We start from the raw sequence: 18542 nt of genomic DNA, 5'->3' as shown, positions 1-18542 counted from the left end.
GCAAGCACAGTTGTCTAAACACAGAAAAATCTCCCATCCAAGCAGTACTTTTTTCACTTTTTTTCTATCTCTGTGTCTTTCCTTATGTTGTTCTTTACTCTAGAATGTTCTTTCCTGGCCCAGTGAAATTCTAATTTATTTTCAAGGCTCAAACAAATGCCATGTGTTCTTTTCTGTTCATCCATTTTCTTCCCATAGAGGATCTTCTTCCCATAGAGGACCGCTTTAGTTTGAGCGCAAGAACCATTAAATTGAGCTTCCCTCATTAGAGTGTAAATGCCTGGAGGAAAAATCCTGTGTCTTAGTTATCTTTGTCATCCTTTAAAGGGTTATTTAAAGGATTAATGAGATAATATATAAAAAGTGCCTAGCATGGTACTTAATACATAAGATAATAAGTTAAACGATATGTAAAATTCTATGATAGAGAAAAGAATAAAGAAGAATGGTGATATGGTGGAGTTCCACTTAACTGAGATTGAGGGTCCAGCAAAACCTTTCTTGAATGTCATTTGAGTTGAGTTTTTTTTGTTAAGTTGAAATAAACAAAGTAAATAAGAAGAGCATGCACATAGGTAAGAAAAACAGTATCTACAGTGAATGCTAATATGGCTGCAATGGGATATGTGTGTGTGTATACAGAAAGAAGAAAAGGTAACACCGAAAGGTAGACAACATACAGGGGATCAGAAAGAAAGGAAGAACTTATGTGCTAAAAAAAGAAGCTTGAAAATATATCTTAGGAACTAAGGGATAGAGTGAAAAGTTTAAAATGTTTTCAGAAAGCAATACAGAATATAGATTAGAAGGTGGAGGAATTAGGAAGCTATTATAGTAATCTAAATGAAAAGATAATCTCAATGTATGATAAATGTGGAATACATTTCAACTGCCTCATTTTCCAACCAGTATTACTATTGCCAAAGAACGGGCCCAGTTTTATGGCTTTAAATAGCATAAATATGCCTATGACTCTCTAATCAATACTGTGATATTACTAAGCTCCAGACACATATTTCAAATGTCAACTTGATTCCTCCACCTGGATATGTACATAATAAAACCAAAACCAAATTCATTATTGTCAAGTCGATTCTGACTCATAGCAACTCTACAGGACAGAGTAGAACTGCCTTCAGAGTTTCCAAGGGGCTCCTAGTTTGGTTTTTATATATATAATAGTCTTCCCAAAATCTCAAACCTAGATGGCCGAATTAGAATTGTAGATTTTCTCTCCCAATTATTCTACCTCAATCTTCCCAATATTAGTGACATCCACCAATTTGCTCTGTTCAAAATTCTAGAAATCACCATTGGTTCCTTTCTTTCATTCACCCTTCACATCCAATCCATCAACAAGTCCTATCAACTGTAAATCCAAGCTATATACCAAATCCAGATACATTCAGGCATTAACACTAAAGCAATACCTTCTAAGTGATCAACATTCTTTGGACTATTACCAGAACCTCCCCACTGGTTTCCCTGCTTTCTCTTCAGTGTTACATTACAATCCACTCTGCCCACAACAGCTAAAATGACTTTCTCACATATAATTCACATGTAAAAATTTTTTACAGATTTTTAAAAACTGGCAAATATTTAAAAACATGGATTTGCCTCAGTGAGATACCATCTTACCCCAGCATTACTAGCACGAATTAATAAAGCAGGGAATAACACATGTTGCAGAGGCTGCAGGGAGATCGGAACACTTATGCACTGCTGGTGGGAATGCAAAATGGTACAACTGTTTTGGAAAACGATATGGTGCTTCCTTAGAAAGCTAGAAATAGAAATACCATATGATCCAGCAATCCTACTGTTAAGATGGTATCTCATTGAGGCAAATCCATGTTTTTAAATATTTGCCAGTTTTTAAAAATCCTAGAGAAATAAGAGTCACCACTCAAATAGACATATGCACACCCATGTTCCCTGCAGCATTGTTCACAATAGCAAAAAGATGGAAACAACCTAGATGCCTATCAACAGATGAATGGATAAACAAACTGTGGTACATACACACAATGGAGTATTATGCAATGATAAAGAACAGCTATGAATCTGTGAAGCATCTCATAGCATGGTTGAATCTGGAAGGCTTTATGCTGAGTGAAATATGTCAATCATAAAAGGACAGATACTATATGAGACCACTATTATAAAAACTCTTGAAAAGGTTTACATATAAAAAGAATCTTTTATAGTTACGAGGAAGGGGAGGGGTGGGGATGGAAAAACACTTAATAGACAGTAGAAAAGTGGAAACTTTGGTGAAGGGTAAGACAGTACACAATACTGGGGAAGCCAGCACAATTTGTACAAGGCAAGGTCATGTTAGCTCCATAGATACATCCAAACTTCCTGAAGGACTGAATTGCTGGGCTGGGGGCTGTGGGGACCATTGTCTTGGGGAACGTCTAGCTCAATTGGCACAATATAGTTTATAAAGAATATTTTCTACATTCTACTTCGGTAAGTAGCATCTGGGGTCTTAAAAGCCTGTGAGCGGCCACCTAGGATACTCCACTGCTCTCACCCATTCGGGAGCAAGGAACAATGAAGAAAACTAAAGATACAAGGAAAAGATTAGTCCAAAGGACTAATGGACCACATCTACCATGGCCTCCTCCAGACTGAGTCCAGTAAAACTATATGGTGCCCTGATACCACCACTGACTGCTCTGACAGGGATCACAATAAAGGGGTCCTGGACAGAGCTGAAGAAAAATGTAGAACAAAATTCTAACTCAAAAAGGAAGACCAGACTTGCTGGCCTTACAGAGACTGGAGAAACCCTGAGAATATGGCCCTGGACACTCTTTCAGCTCAGTAATGAGGTCACTCCTGAGGTTCACTCTTTAACAAAAGATTAAACAGGCCCATAGGAAAAATAGGACTAAAGGGGCACACCAGCCCTGGGGCAGGGAATAGAAGGCAGGAGGGGTCAGAAAAGCTGCTAATGGGGAACCGGGGTTGAGAAGGAATAGTGTTGACATATCATGGGGTTGTTAACCAAGGTCATAGTACCATGTGTGTACTAACTGTTTAATGAGAAACCAGTTCGTTCTGTAAACTCTCATCTAAAGTACAATAATAAAAAAAATAACCATTACTGTACTTAACAGTTAAAAAAAAAAAAAAAAAAACTATCCCAAAGTTGGGAAAAGGGATGGAAGTAAGGGATCTCCACGAACATACATGTACATTCACTCAGTGTTAGTTATAAATGCAAAAAAAAATAAAAAGGCAATCTAAATATAAAAAAAAATGGACTTGTCCTTTTTACATTCAAGCAAAGAATAAATGGAATCCCAAAAGATATGATTTATATTGTTTCCTTGAAATATTCATAAATTTTTCTAAATAATTTAGTGAAGCAGTAGCAAAAACAGTGATGGTTTCTCCACAAGTCTTAATTTTCTAACGATTTTGAATATCAAGTGTATTTGCTGTGCTGTTTATTTTTAGTGTAAAAGTTAAGGTATTCCTTGGAATGAGAGAAAACGTTTAGTAAAGCAATGCATCCTCTAACATACAGTGAGGAAATTAAGTATTCTACAAAATCCACCAACTCTGATATGAAATATTAAATTTGATCAAAAAGATATAAAAGATAGCTTTCTATAGACATGGCATCAAATCTAATGAAGCAATAGTAATTAAAGACACTACAGTATGACACCAACTTCCAGATTAATCTTCCTAAAATGTGTGAAGTTATCACTCTCTTCAAGTGGCTACTATAGTTTCATACTATGCTATCATCAAACATAAACTCTTCCAGCTGGCTTTGAAGACCATCTACCAACTCCCCTGAATCTGCCTAAGTAACCTACAACTGCATTCTCGGTCCAACGGGCCAGAAGGTTTACTCACTGTCCATGCTACCACTCCCTGTTCCTTTTGTTTTATTCACTTCGATATTTCTATTCATTCACCTGTTTATTCTTTCAGTCATTCTCTTATACCTGTCTTTATTTTAAATGACCTGTGTATCTAAGTAATAACAATGCCTATGATCTTTTTTTTTTTTATGATCTAGGAGTGTAAGAAGAAAATACATAGATTTTGATGTTAATAAATTTACAGTCAAATGGACAAAAAGGAAAACCAAAAAAAGTAAGCTGAGTAAAGAAAACAGTACAAACTGGGGGCATATAGGAGATGAATCAGGGCACATAGGAAGGTGAGAGAATGTTTTTGCAGAGGAGATAAACTTCGATTAGTTTATCGAGAATTCATAAGAGATTGCTAAGGAACCCAAAGGGAGTGTGTTATTCCAGGCTCGGGGACCAACATATGTAAAGGTATGGAGAAAACACATACCATCACTGAATAATAAGTAGTTTTTCATGGCTAACAAAAAGGGTAACCAGCAGGAGCTGAGTTTAAGGGAGCCCTGTGGCATAATGGTTAAGAATTTTGCTGTTAACCAAAAAGTTGGCAGTTTGAATCCACCAGCAGCTCCTTGGAAACCCTATAGGGCAGTTCTCCTCAGTCCTGTAGGGCCGTTACAAGTTGGAATCAACTCTACAGCAACAGGCTTTTTGTTTGTTTGTTTTAATGCCATGCAAAGAAACTCGAACTATACGTGTCAGTGACGAGAAGTAACTGAAACATTTTATGCAAGGGAACAACATAAAGACACTCTAGTGACAATGTGGAAGATGACTTGAGGGGGTTGGTATGACAAAATTAAATACAAGGACATGGGATTGTTAGAATATATTGGCAAGAAATAATGACAGCCTGAAATTAAAAGCTGGTAGAACGGATGGAATGAAAAACAAAACACCATCACCAACAACATTAATTGTAGGTCATACGTTGAACTCTCACAACGTACTAAGCATTGTTCTCAGTGCTTTGCATCATCTTGTTTAATACACACAATGACCCATGAGGTAGGTGTTATTAGCCCAACTGTTAAGGATGAAGAACCTGAAGCGTAGAATCTAAGTAACCTTTACCATGTGTCTACAGCTTTAATGTGCTCCAGCATCTGCACTCTTAAACACTGTGCTCTCATGGCCACTGCATAAGGCCACACAATGTGGGTAGGACACAATGTCACTGGCAGCCCCTTTATTATATGCATTATTCTATGGAATGCTATGGGAGGGTTGTGCCTTTCTTCATCATTGATCTACAAACCACCTCTCCTTTGAGATGCAACTCAAGCTCCTTAACTCTGTAACTTTTCATTTGTATGATCCCTGGTTCCATCACAATGTTTATCAAACAATAGACAACAACAGATTTTGTGTGTGTGTGTTAATGTGTATGCCTGCTTGAAGAAATGCTTAACAAATTTCGCAAACAAACAGCAAGACCTGTAAGAGACATGAAAAGCACATCACTGTCTCAATATTTACAAGAGCAAAAGGGTGGGAACAAAATAAACATTTTATGTTTCATTATTGTTATTATAGAAATACACTAACTTTGTAAAGATTTCCGAGACTACAATCATCCACCTGCTAAAAGATAATATGCAATTAGAGAATTCTATCATGTTTTATTTTCAGAGTTAATGAACAAACTTGCTAAAGAAAAGCATAAAAAAATTCTCAGGTTAAAGGTTTGAACTTTATTTGAGTTTAAATTATATTGCTCAAGGAAAGCCTATTTTCTCCCATCTAGAGTTTTTTAGATACTATCAACGCATCAAAGAAATGTTCACAATGGGTCACACAATATAACCAGGCAAGCAAATCTGACAGCTGACGCAAAGCTCTCCTGGGGAAATATGGGTGATGACTTTGTATTTCTTCTTTCTTGGCTTCTATGGCCCTCTGACAGTTCCAGCTCTGCTCCTTCGCTAAGCCTTTTCCTCTTTCCCATGTGTAGAATTTGCTCAAGATTTGCACCTTAAATTTATATCTTTCTTTGTCAGGATTGTTTTCCTCAGTGACTTCATTTAATTTTATGTACTGCATATCACATTTCTGTGCCAAAAATCCCTAAATCTACCTTACTAGCCGTTTTAAGATTGTGTCATACACCCACCACAGCACTTAACACAAAAATGTTTATAGTAAATACTTCATGAAAGTAGTCCATTTAACTGTGAATCTGTAGTATCATAAAGAAAAAGGTTTCCTTTTTAAAACTAGCTTAATGAAACTGAATTTTTACCAACGAGGTAAATAGGTATATTTTCAATCACAGATTTTGCCAAAGATGTCTGAGGTTCCAGAAAAAATTATATGGAAAGTTTCATATGCAAAATTTCATTATTCACAAATCAACACGAATTAATACACACTGAGGCTATTAAATACAATTTTTTCAGTTATCCCAGAATGTTAAATTTAGATATGAATATATTTCATATATGTTTATATATACATATATATTTTATAACATATAAATTAAATCCATATATTGTATATAAATATGATATATAAAATCTATATTAAATTTAATATATACTTAACAATTTATATATTGTACAAAATATATATGAGATTTATATAACAGTGTTTGGTGTGCTTTTCTTATGGTGAAAGTGAGTTTTTCCTGTTGTTTCAGAGTTTCAGAGATTAAACTTTACAGAGTTTGCATAGAAGTTTTAATAAAAAAAAAAAAAGTTGCCATCAAGTCGACTTAGACTCATGGTGACCCCATAGGTTGTAAAATTGGTTTTTTCAACTTAAGTTCATTTCCCACCTCAAGAGATTATAAACTGAAATCAGGGAATTGAGAGCAAAGGTTGAGAGAACTTTTTAGTGACAGCTGTCAGAGTAACGCAGCCTTTCCCTTGATTTCCCATAGGCCTCAGATTAAAAAAATTTTTTTTTTTTTTTCAGATTAAGGAGACATGCATTCGTTGGAGTAAGTGTGTCAGGCTCTTCCTTCCCCAGCTCAGCTGAATGGAGCAACAAAATGGTAGCCAGTACTGAGCTGTCTGGAAAGGGATTAATCTCAGAAGACTACCTGTAGTGATGAGTTGACCCAAAAGATAGACTTGTGGTCTTCACCACCTGAAGCCATAGACCAAGGGCTTGGTATTAAACAGTCTACTAGAGGAGGCATAAGCTTATGGCTCCTCTAGTAGACTGTTTAGTACCAGGGAATTGCAGAAGAAAAGAACACACAAAAAGCTGTGAGACCATCTAAGATACAGCTGTTGGTCTCTACTTGTCTGGAACAGAAGAGAATGAAGATTCAAAGACCCAAAGAAAAAACTAGTTCATAGGACCCATGGCCCACACTAATTAAGGCCTGTCCTAACCTGAGACCAGAAGAACTAGATGGTACCTGGCTACCACTACCAACTGTTCTGACCAGGGACACAGTAGAAGGTTCTGGATAGAATTACCAAAAAAAAAAAAAAAAAAGAACAAAATTCAAATTCCTAAAAATGGCAAGACCTATGCGACAAATAAAGACTAGAGGAACCCTTAAGATTAACCCTTGAGATTATCACCCTAAAATACCCTTTGAACTTACAACTGAAGCTATTTCTGGAGGTCACCTTCCAGCTAAATAATAGATTGGCTTTTAAAATAAACAATATCATCAGTAAGTAATGTGCTCCCTTAAACAATCAACTATATTAAACCACACAGTCAACATTTACCCAAAACCAAAGATGAGAACACAAGGAGGAGAAGGGAATTTAGATTAATGGAAAGAGAACAAACAGAATGGAACTAATGAGAATGCTGACACACTGTGAAAATTGTAACCAATGTCACAGAGCAATCTGTATAAAAATTGTTAAATGGGAACCTAGTTTGCTGTATAAACTTTCACCTAAACACAATAAAATACTATTAAAAAAGAAAAAAAGCTGTGAGAAAAAGAGCCAGCATTTGGACATCCACCACAGGTGGCATCCTTGAGGATTTTACCTCTAATTCCCACCCTCCTTCCCTTCCTGATCCTGGCTGAGAGGAGCCAGAAAAAGCAAATAGTGAGATGAAGAGAATACCAAGTAAGAAAAAGGGAATACACAGATTTAAATCTGTCTCCCTACTACAGGATTTTATGGTACAATCAGGCCTAAGATAAGGCGCCTGAGAGTTTGAATCTTTTAAATAAAGATAGAATTGGAATTGTTTACTATCTAAAAAATATGGCTGTAATACTTGAACTGATTGAAATTTCATTCAAGAAGTATGGCAGAAGATAACAGAATTTGTTTGAAAGCTTTGGTGGTTGTCAAAAAAAAAAAAAACTATTTTATAATTTCACCTCTTTGGGGTCCAACTTGTTCAGTACATTTTCAAATGATTTCTTTCACATAGCTTCAAATGTTTATATTTCAAAGAAAACTGCTAGTAATAAATGAAAGTTCTTTTAATAATTACTGAGGATCTTCAACTTGATAATTTGCTCTCATAAATGTTGCTAAATTTTATATAATCAATAAATATATTTTGATACAAGAGAGTAGCATAGCAATGTTTATATATGTTAAATACAGGAGAATACAAGTATATAATATAGCAGAGTGTGTGTGCAGTACCTTGCCACATGCCAAACATAATTAGATATTTCTCTTTAAGAGAAAATTTTGATTTCTTCATGATTGTCATTTGAAAAATTGCAAGGCTAATCATAAGGGATAAATTGAACTAAAAATTTTTAAACTACTTAGATTAATTAATTAATTAATTTCTTCTAAAGGAATGTATAATTTTTCTCTCTTATATAAAATACTCTAATAAAAAGTTTTTAGCCTTGATGTATAGAACTTTGCCAAGAAAAGCAAAAACAAAAACGTTTGCCGTATAATTGCACTGCACTAATTTGTTTAGTCAAATTTGCACCCGTAGCAGGAACTGAGTACAGCTGATAATCGCAACAATTTTAACTCAGAAATATAATAATCTCATGAACAGTGAATCTGATCCTTCGACTCTATACTGTTTCATTATACTCAGATGTTTATTATACTCAGATGATGCCTGTTTATTTATTTATCGAAGAGTGAAGATGTTATTACTTTTTTCTTCTTCTTCTTAGTTTTTTGGTTCCATGAGACAGCACAATAAAAAATAATAATAGCAAGGAAGCTAAATCAAAGGAGAAAGAAAAATATAACCATGCGATTACTTGTTCAAAAACAGTAAACTCTTCTAGGCAAGATCTTTGAGATTAAGTATTTTTTACTTGAAAAAATTGGTCAGTCTTAAATTAAGGAAAGAATAACATGTTCTATAACTAACCATAATTCCTGTTGAAGACAGGGTTGGCAAAGATAATTTAAATTTTTTGCAATCTGAAATAAATTTTAGTCAGTAATTACATGCTTGTCCTTCAGCAGACTTAAACAATAACAAAAACCTAGACTTGCTGACAGTTAACAAAATGTGCCGCCTGATTTTTTTTTTTTCCAAAAGATGCTACCAGAAATTTGAAAAACACACACACACACACAAACTGGTATTTTAGAACTAAACAGCCTGCCATCCAGCTAGCAATAAAACCCATCATTGGTAGTGATGGAATAGTGATATCCCCTGGCATGCTGTAGTAATGCAATTAATAAAACTTGTAAATGATGTTGAACTGGGATGGGTTACTGGTGGGAAGGAATTCACTGGCATCTACAATACCTACAGCCTTTAAGATGTTGGCAGAAGAATAACTGTAAAGAACTATGGTATAGGATGACTCTTTTGGGGGGCTATCAACGTACTGGCGAAAGACAATGAAAAGCTGAGGAAAATCAGTTACCAGCTTAAGGTAAAGCATCTAATCAAGGGCCCCTTGGCAGCATAAAAAGAAAATCTCATCTCCGCTAGTGGATGGGCAGAAAAAAGATGAGGACTAGGCCCAAAACTTAATTATAAGGATAGCAGAGTTCCAAAGAAAGTTGAGCTCTCAACCCCAACAAGTATTCTATATTAGGACTAGGGCCCCGAGTGAGCAGCGAAATCCTAAAACTCGAGATAAGGCCATTAAAACGTGGAACACAAAGTGTCATTATGGCCCCTGTTAGAGTGAGCAAATATGGGGAATGCAGAAAAAGTACAGTTTTAGCCCAGGTCTGGTTCACAGTGCCTGCACTGGCTCCACAGACCCACCCCATGGTAATTTCCATAGTCCCAAAAAGTATCATTTGAATGGATGTACATGGAAATTGACAGAATCCCCACACTGGTTTATTAAACCTGTGTGACAACAGCTATCAAGTGATGAAGACCAAGAGGAAACCTTTGAAACCACTCTCTCCCTAGACCCCTCAGCCTCCAATCAAGATAATAAATCAGAAACAATATATGTAGAATGGTAGAGGTTAGTACTGCCATTAAAGATCTATAGGACACAAGGGTAGTGGTCCCCAACATATCCCGATTTAATTCATCAATTTGACCCTTAATAAAACCAAGAAGATTCTGGAAGATGGGGTTTATTTCTACAAACTCAACCACAAAACAGCCCTAATTACAGCTTCTGTGTCAAGTGTGGTATTTTTGACAGAACAAGTTAAAATGGCCTCATGTACATGGTATGTGGCCTCTGATATGGCAAATGCATTATTTTCCATCACTATCACTTTGATGTTACTTTGATGACTAAAGTGCCTGACCCAATCCATGATCTTTTCAATCACCTCATATGCATGCAAAGCTATACAATGAACAATGAAGACAGAAGAAGAATTGATGTATTTGAACTGTGATGGTGGCAAAAAATATAGAATATACTGTGGACTACCAGAAGAATGGACAAATCACTCTTAAAAGAAATACAAACAGAATGCCTCTTAGAAGCAAGGATGGTGATACTTCATCTTGTTACTTTGGACACATCATTGGAAAGACCAGTTTCTAGAAAAAGACATCATGGTTGGCAAAGGATCAGCAAAAACAAGGGAATCCCTCAATGAGATGAACGGACACAAGAGCCACAACAATGGGCTCAGACATACCACCAATCATGAAGATGATACAGGACCAGGCAATGTTTCATTCTGTTACACATAAGGCTGCTATGAGTCAGAGACAACTTGACATCATCTAACAACAACATCAAGGAAGAGGACCAGAGGCAGTTCTCATTCTGTGGGATAAACAGTAGTATATTTATGGTCTGTTCCAGGGCTTTGATAATTCTACCTCCATTTGTCTTATATAATATACTCTGAAAGGAACTGAACCATCTGACCTTCTGGGTATAACACAGAACATCACTCTGGTCCACTATATCATGTTAATAAAATAAGACGGGCACGAAATGGTAAGCAATTTGGAGACCTTAGTAAGATATATGCAATCCAGAGGGTGAGAGACAAAAACTATACATAGTCAGGGACTATATCAGTGGTCTAGGGCATGCCAGAACAACCTTTCAAAGCAAGGGACAGATTATTGCATTGTATACCTCCTACCACAATGAAGAAAGCACAGTGTCTGGTAGGGCTCTTTGTTTCTGGAGGTATATTTCACACCTGGGAGTGGGCTCCAGTGCATTTACTCAGTGACATGGAAGGCTGACAGCTTTGTGTGGGGTCCAGAGCAGAAAGGGCTATGCTGCAGGTCCAGGCTGCAGTGCACACAGGCTTGTCTCTTGAGGCATATTGCCAGCAAGCCTCATGGCATTAAAGGTTTATGTTGGAGGAAAATTGCCTTGTGTAGGTTATGGCAGGCCCCAGTAGGAGAATCACAACGTAGACCTCCAGAGTGCCGGAGCAAGTCCACGCCATCTGCAGTAAGAATCGTATATTGTTTGAAAACTAGCTCCTGACATGTCAGTGAGCCCAAGCAGAAACACAGCATCTGATTTTGGGCATCATGCAAGTAAGTTACATGATCAGGTGTCCCAAATGTCCATGTTATCCACCACTGTTGGTTATTTACCGCTTACGTCAGTCAAGCCTATCATTGCATGAGAGGGCCCTTATGATCAATTCACAAAAGAGGAAAAAAAGATTAAGTTTGATTCACGGATGGGTAGGTCTGTATGAGGACGCAACTCAAAGAAATATTTTCCTGGAGTGGTCATAAAAGACACTCCCGATGGTTAGAGGAAATCCTTCCAACGGTTACAGCTTCAGGGAATGAAATTAGTCATCCACTTTAAGTACAAATAAAAGTGGACTGAAATAAAAATATGATGGACTCAGCGACAGTTGCCAATGATTTTGCTAGTTGGCCAGGAACATAGAATGAGAAAGATTAGAAGATCAAGGAGAAGACAATCTGGGAAAAATGAAAGTGGATGGAATGTGAAAATCTTTGTAATGAAAATATCAGTGCCCACTGGAATATCCACCACAGAAGAGTGTCCACCAAGACACAAGTAGACAGAATGACTCTGCCAGTGAAAGTCAGCTATCCTGTATTATCAGGCACCCCAGTGCTGGCAAAAAAGTCACATAAGTAGAATAGTCATTTGTCTTAATTATCTAGTGCTGCTATAGCAGAAATACCACAAACAGATTGCTTTAACAAACAGAAATTTAGTCTCTCATAGTTTAGGAAGCTAGAAATCCAAATTCAAGGACTCCAGGGGAAGGCTTTTTCTCTCTGTCAGCTTTTGGGGAGGCCCTTGTTACCAATCTTCCCCTGGGTCTAGGGGTTTCTCAGAACAAGGACCCTGAGTCCAAAGGACGCACTCTTCCCCTCGTTCTTCATTCTTATTGGTAGGAGTTTCCTCTCCTCTCTGCTCGCTTCTCTCTTTTATATCTCAAAAGAGACTGACTCAAGATATAACCTAGTCCTGTAGATTGAGTCCTGCCTCATTAACATAACTGCCTTTAATTTGGCCTCATCAATATCATAGAGGTTAAAATTTACAACACATAGGATAAACACATTAGATCACCAAATGGGAGACAACCACACAATACTGAAGATCACGGCCCAGCCAAGGTAACACACTTATTTGGGGGCACAATTCAACACACAGCATCATATAGAAGGGATGGTATTCCACTGCCTAGCTTTGATGGCAAGTGGACAAGTGTAGCAGCCGCATCGTAAAAAGTCCATGACAACCAAGACCTGAAATCTTTCACGGATAAGAGTCTGGGCTGACCCATCAGATCTGCCATTTTAATAACCAGAGATGCTAGCTGAGAGTGAGGAGTATCTCGAATGGGTACTGTCACTGATGTAATTTTCTTAAGTGTTGTAAATCCTGCCTCTATGATATTAATGAGGGGGAATGGGCAGCAGTTGTGTTGATCAGGCAGGACTCAATCTATGGGATTGGACTGTGTCTTAAACTGGTTTCTTTTGGGACATAAAAGAGAGAAGCGAGCAGAGAGATGGAGGACCTCATACCACCAAGAAAGTGGCACCGGGAGCACAGCGTGTCCTTTGGAACTGGGGTTCCTGTTCAGAGAAGCTCCTAGTCCAGGGGAAGGTTGATGAGAAGGACCTTCCTCCAGACCCGACACAGAAAGCCTTCCCCTGGAGCTGACACACTGAATTTGAGCTTCTAGCCTACCAGACTATGAGAAAATAAAATTCTCTTTGTTAAAGCCATCCACTTCTGGTTTTTCTGTTACAGCAGCACTAGATGACTAAAACAGGTACTAAAGGAGGGGATTATGATATCTGTGTATTCCTGAAACCAGCTACAACAGTGAGTCTTGCAGTTTGTCCCACTAACTTTTTTTCTCATACGTTTTCTCAGCATCCTGGAAGAGTTGTTTCCAGATAGGGTGACTATATAACATAAAGTAAATTCATCTGAGTGGTGCAGGAGCTGGACTGTAGTGGATGCTGTGGTGCACTGCCCAGTTTCCCCCTTCAGAACTCAACCACTCATTTCCCCAGTTCCAGGAGCATTGGCATTAACAGGTCACATTTAAGTCACTTTCCAGGAATTGCCCTCAGCTGAAGGGGCTGCCTGTCTCCACCGGTGGCCTATATCCAATGACTTGTCAGTAGAGTGGAACAACAACCTTACTCTCCTTACCTCAGACTCTGAAGGCTATCCCAGCTCTCAGTGGGATCAGCTGCGTCCTCTCTTGCAACTGTATCACAGATCAACTTCTGCTCCACTCTGCTTCCTTCACTCCCTCACAAGTTGGTGTTCCTGAGCGCACTTCCAAATAAATCACCTGCAGAAAAATCTCAGAGCCTATTGCGCATGGAACTCCACCTACGACATACCATTCTGTGAAAGAATGCTGGTATCTTAAAATTAACATTAAATGTGGGGAAAGATATTTACATATCCTTTAGAATGGTACACTGTTTAAGAACTTGTTATATGCATTGATTGAACTGTGATATTCACAAATAATCAGCTGGAGAGTCCATGAACTTGGATGGAAAAAAATTACATTTCTATTTTCATTACCCTTTAACTGGTATTTAATAATTCCTTGAACTCTGAATTAGGAAACAAATCACCATGTCTGATTAATATCAAATAATTCTCTAAGGCATTTAAAGAAAAGCCTTAATGCTGGCTGTTGTGTAAGAAGAAATCTTGACAGTTAAGATAAAAATAAATAGTTCCTGGAAATGCCTAGGTTTCAGGGCAAATAGTCTGTTCACGTAAGCTATGAAAATATGCTGGAAGAAGCTAGATTTTCCATTCTTTATTAGTGAGAGACTCATACTCATAGCGACCCTATAAGACCCAGTAGAAGTGCACCATAGAGTTTCCAAGGAGCACCTGGTAGATTCAAACTGCCTACCTCTTGGATAGCAGCCATAGCACTTAACCACTACGACACCAGGGTTTCCAGCTATGAGTTGGAATCGACTTGACGGCAGTGGGTTCAGTTTTTGGTTTTTTATTAGTAAGAGAAAGCATTTGTTTTTATTTCTGGGTTTTTCGTTTGTTTGTTTTTGTTGTTGTTTGTTTATTTATTTGCATAAGTCCTTAGGTTAGGGTTACTGTGGAAGGAGAAGGAAGTTGCTCACCCAAAATAAAACATAGTCAGTACTTTATAAGGCACAGCTTTCTAAAAGAACTACAGGTTAAAACATATCCAAAGAGATTTGTTAAAAAGGGCCCTCAAAAAGACCAGAAGTACAGTAGACAAGGTGAAAATTTTAGCCAAAGTTCTGGATATAAATACTTAAATTGTCAGAACACATACTGAACTAGGAGAAGGAGTTTAAATTAAAATATATATGAATGGAAATATATACTATACTATAAATCTTATTATAAAACATCACATACAAATTGTTTATAAAAATAATTTAAACTCCTCAAAAAATGGTTTATTTTATTGCTTCATGCTCACTCCTGTAAAATGTACAAATCTATAAAGTTTGCATGCACAGAATATAAAATAAACAATATTAACAGTGAAAGAAATCCCTTGACCACTACCAGTCTCAAACCACTTTCTTAAGAATTTTTTAGTATCTGGAGATGATGCATGCTTTGAAATCAGTCCCTTTTAGGGACTCTTTCCTGAAAGAAGGGCACATGTGCACAGATATTTGCATTTTATTTCAGGTTCTCATTTCTTCTAAAGCATGGCTCCTTAGGGAGCCCATGGCTCCTAGGTTACAAACCCCCATTCTTAAATGAAGTAGAGATACCCTCAGCCACCATATTTCAGTCAAATCGGTAAAACTGATAATAAATAATTACATTGCACGATATAATAATGATAATATAGTTAGCTTTACCATACCCTTCACCATCCCACTCACTTATTCATTGAAACAATGGTCACCTCTTCCCTTGTTTCCTTCTTCCTGTGTCTCTCCCCTTAAAAATGCCCACCAACTGGCCCTCTGACATACTCTCTACCAGATCAGACTGTGCCTTGAATCTTTTCTTGTCTTCCACAAGCTAAGGTATTTAAAGAAAAGCCTTAATCCTGGCTGTTGACTTCCTCTCCCTTTCTGGATATTCATCTCCTCCCTTCTTCCCCAGAGGCAGAATATGCAAATTTAGTGCTGAGTTGGAAAGGGCCTTAAAGTCTTAATACAAACAAAGTCTAAATACTTAAGGTAGACTTATTTTTCATCCAACTTGCCTCTTTCTATTCTTCTTTAAGGCTTTCAAAATGCAAGATACTATAACATTGTTTTGTTGTAGTTGTTTGAAGTAGATTTCTCCTAACCTGTTTCTCTTCAATCCTTGATTTACCCTTATCTGGCAGTCTTTCTTTCTTGGTTTTGTCCATGTTCATTCTTCCTGAAATTGATGCTGATTCTAAGTTTTCCTGACTTCAACCCGTAATGATAAACAATTTGGCCTGAATTAACTCCTTTGGCTCTTTTCTACTGCGGACTTCTTGGCCACCGTAAATCTAGAACTGACTTTTAGCCACAATTCTACTTAAACCAGAGCTAATGCACATGTGGAGTATCTAGAGGCACAGAAAGACATTGAAGTACTATTTTTTGACCATCTTATAGTCTTGAAATGCAACTTACAGGCAAAAGATTTTCTTCAAGTAAGATTTTTCTGGTTATAATAATGTGATCAACCCCCTTATTATTTTAGCATTGCTCTTGAGATCTTTTTTTTTTTTCCTTGAGATAAATATACAGTCTTAGTTTCCTAGAGTTACCATTAAAACACACACACACACACAAAGTGGCTGGGTTTAAAGGCGAGAAATTTATTGTCTTACAGCTCTGGAGGCTAGAATTCTTCATCAGGTTATCAGCCATGTTGAGTCCTTCTGAGAGTTCTGAGAAAAGAATTGTTGCCCCTCTCTTCTAGCTTCTAGTGGTCGCTGGCAATTCTTGCAATTCCTTTACTACTTGTATATGCATCATCATATGGAATCTTCCTCCTGTGTGACTCTGTCTCCATGTCTATTCTCTCCATTTTTAAGACACCATTCACAAGGCATTAGGACCAACATTACTGCAGTATTACTCAATAATTTAGTTGATGATAACATCTTCAAAGAGAGATTCTATACCCCTAAACAAAGTCCTAGTCATAGATACAGGGATTAGGACTTCAACATATCTTTTTGGAGGACACAATTCAATCCATAACACACATATTCTTAATTTAAAAGACACTTCTTGATCTGTTCTCTGTATCTCCCTCTTCAAACGACCTGTTCACTCCCCTAACATCTCAAACTGCTCTCTGCTCATCTCACTAATCCAGTCACATGACCTTGCCTCAGTTACCAAATATACCACATAGCCCTTTCTAGGGGGTAGTATGCTGTTAAAGGCATCTCTCATCAAAATTTTTGAGACAAATTTCAAGTTCAAAATTAACAGTAGAATTTACATTTAAATATATATATATATATATATAAAATCTTGCTATATTTCAGGACTCATTGAAGATATTTGGATTTAAATATTTGGAAATGACAAAATTTCACAAGAATGGCACCTTGTTTCTTATGGGAAAACAAATATTCATTTCTTACCATTGAATCATGTGAGCCTAGGTACATCTCAGGAACTATAGAATTTCTGAAGTCTTCATTGTAAAACAAGTTCTGGAAACTTTGAGATTTTAAAGAACTTTTTGCTTCATTTCCTTCAATCAGGTGTTTGTATACCTTTGTTAGAGGTCGAGCGAGGCCTTTCAATATCACATAAAATCCTTCATTTCCCACCACTGAAACAGAACCAAAAAAGATACACAGCAGACTTTATTTTCCAGGTTGTTTGATACAGATATGACTAACATACATGTTATACTTGCTTTACTTTTACCAGATTTCTTTTACTTTATGTAAAATGTAGCACTTAGGCATTTACAAATAATGTACTCAAATAACAAGAGCAGCAAAGGCACGTCTACACGTGGAGTACTCTTCAATTATATGTAGTAACACATCCTCTCAGGCAACTGCCAGGTTCTAGGAAATACCCATGGTAAGATACCATGATTAATAGGTTTAAGGTATTATGAAAAAAATTAGACCAGAAAAGCCCTTGAACTCTTTTTAAAGTTTAATCACACCCCCTCCCAAAAAAAAAAAAAATGCCATTTTATCTAAGTCATGACATTAAAAAAAAAAAAAAAAATGCCATCGAGTTGATTCAGACTCAGCAATATAGATCTATTATTAATTTATCTTTCCTCTGGATATGATGATATGACTCATAGAACTTAATAAAGAAGACAGTTTGGAGAAGGTGAGGGAAGAAGAAGACTGATATTACTAGAAATAAGAGTTGTTTCCAGTAACTTCTCCTGCTCCGCCTTGTAGTTCTCCAACAACTGCAACCAATCCAATTCCTAAAGTTCAACTGTGTGCCCATAGGTCTGGCAGGTATATTCACTTGGGAGCAATTTGAATCCAATGTAAATCAATTCCAGCTCTTCCTGTTCCTTTAAAGAAGCAGGGCGTGGGAACTGAGTGGTGTCTCTCCATTTCTCAATTGTTTGCATTACTTTATGGGATTGGAGCAAATCATTGCGTTGCTGTGAGGAGGTCTTTCTTTCCCTTTTCTTTTTAACTTGTTGTAAGCAGAAATATTATAAATTGACCTTTAGCAACAATTGTGTTTCCTTCTATGCTTTAAATGATGCCAACTGCTTGCCTTCTCTGACTCTTTTCCCCCCTAAGTTGAGTGTTTATTAGCAGGGATTTCTTGATCACTATTCATACACCGTGATGGCACGAAAGTAAACTTTAAAGTCTGCTTTAAAGTAAGAGTTAT

General features: G+C 37.1%; 1 protein-coding gene across 1 annotated transcript in view; it reads right to left on the bottom strand.

The window, feature by feature from the left end:
* Nucleotides 1-18542, bottom strand: part of CNBD1 (cyclic nucleotide binding domain containing 1) — a 378419-nt gene that overhangs the window by 89791 nt on the left and 270086 nt on the right. The window contains exon 6 of the mRNA XM_023545853.2: nt 17297-17490. Coding sequence (XP_023401621.1) covers nt 17297-17490 — 194 coding nt within the window. The remainder of the gene's footprint in view (nt 1-17296; nt 17491-18542) is intronic.

This window comes from Loxodonta africana, chromosome 14 (assembly GCF_030014295.1).
Source record: "Loxodonta africana isolate mLoxAfr1 chromosome 14, mLoxAfr1.hap2, whole genome shotgun sequence".
Lineage (NCBI taxonomy): Eukaryota > Metazoa > Chordata > Mammalia > Proboscidea > Elephantidae > Loxodonta > Loxodonta africana.
The sequence above is the reverse complement of the archived record's forward strand: the minus strand, read 5'-3'. Positions and strand labels throughout refer to the sequence as shown.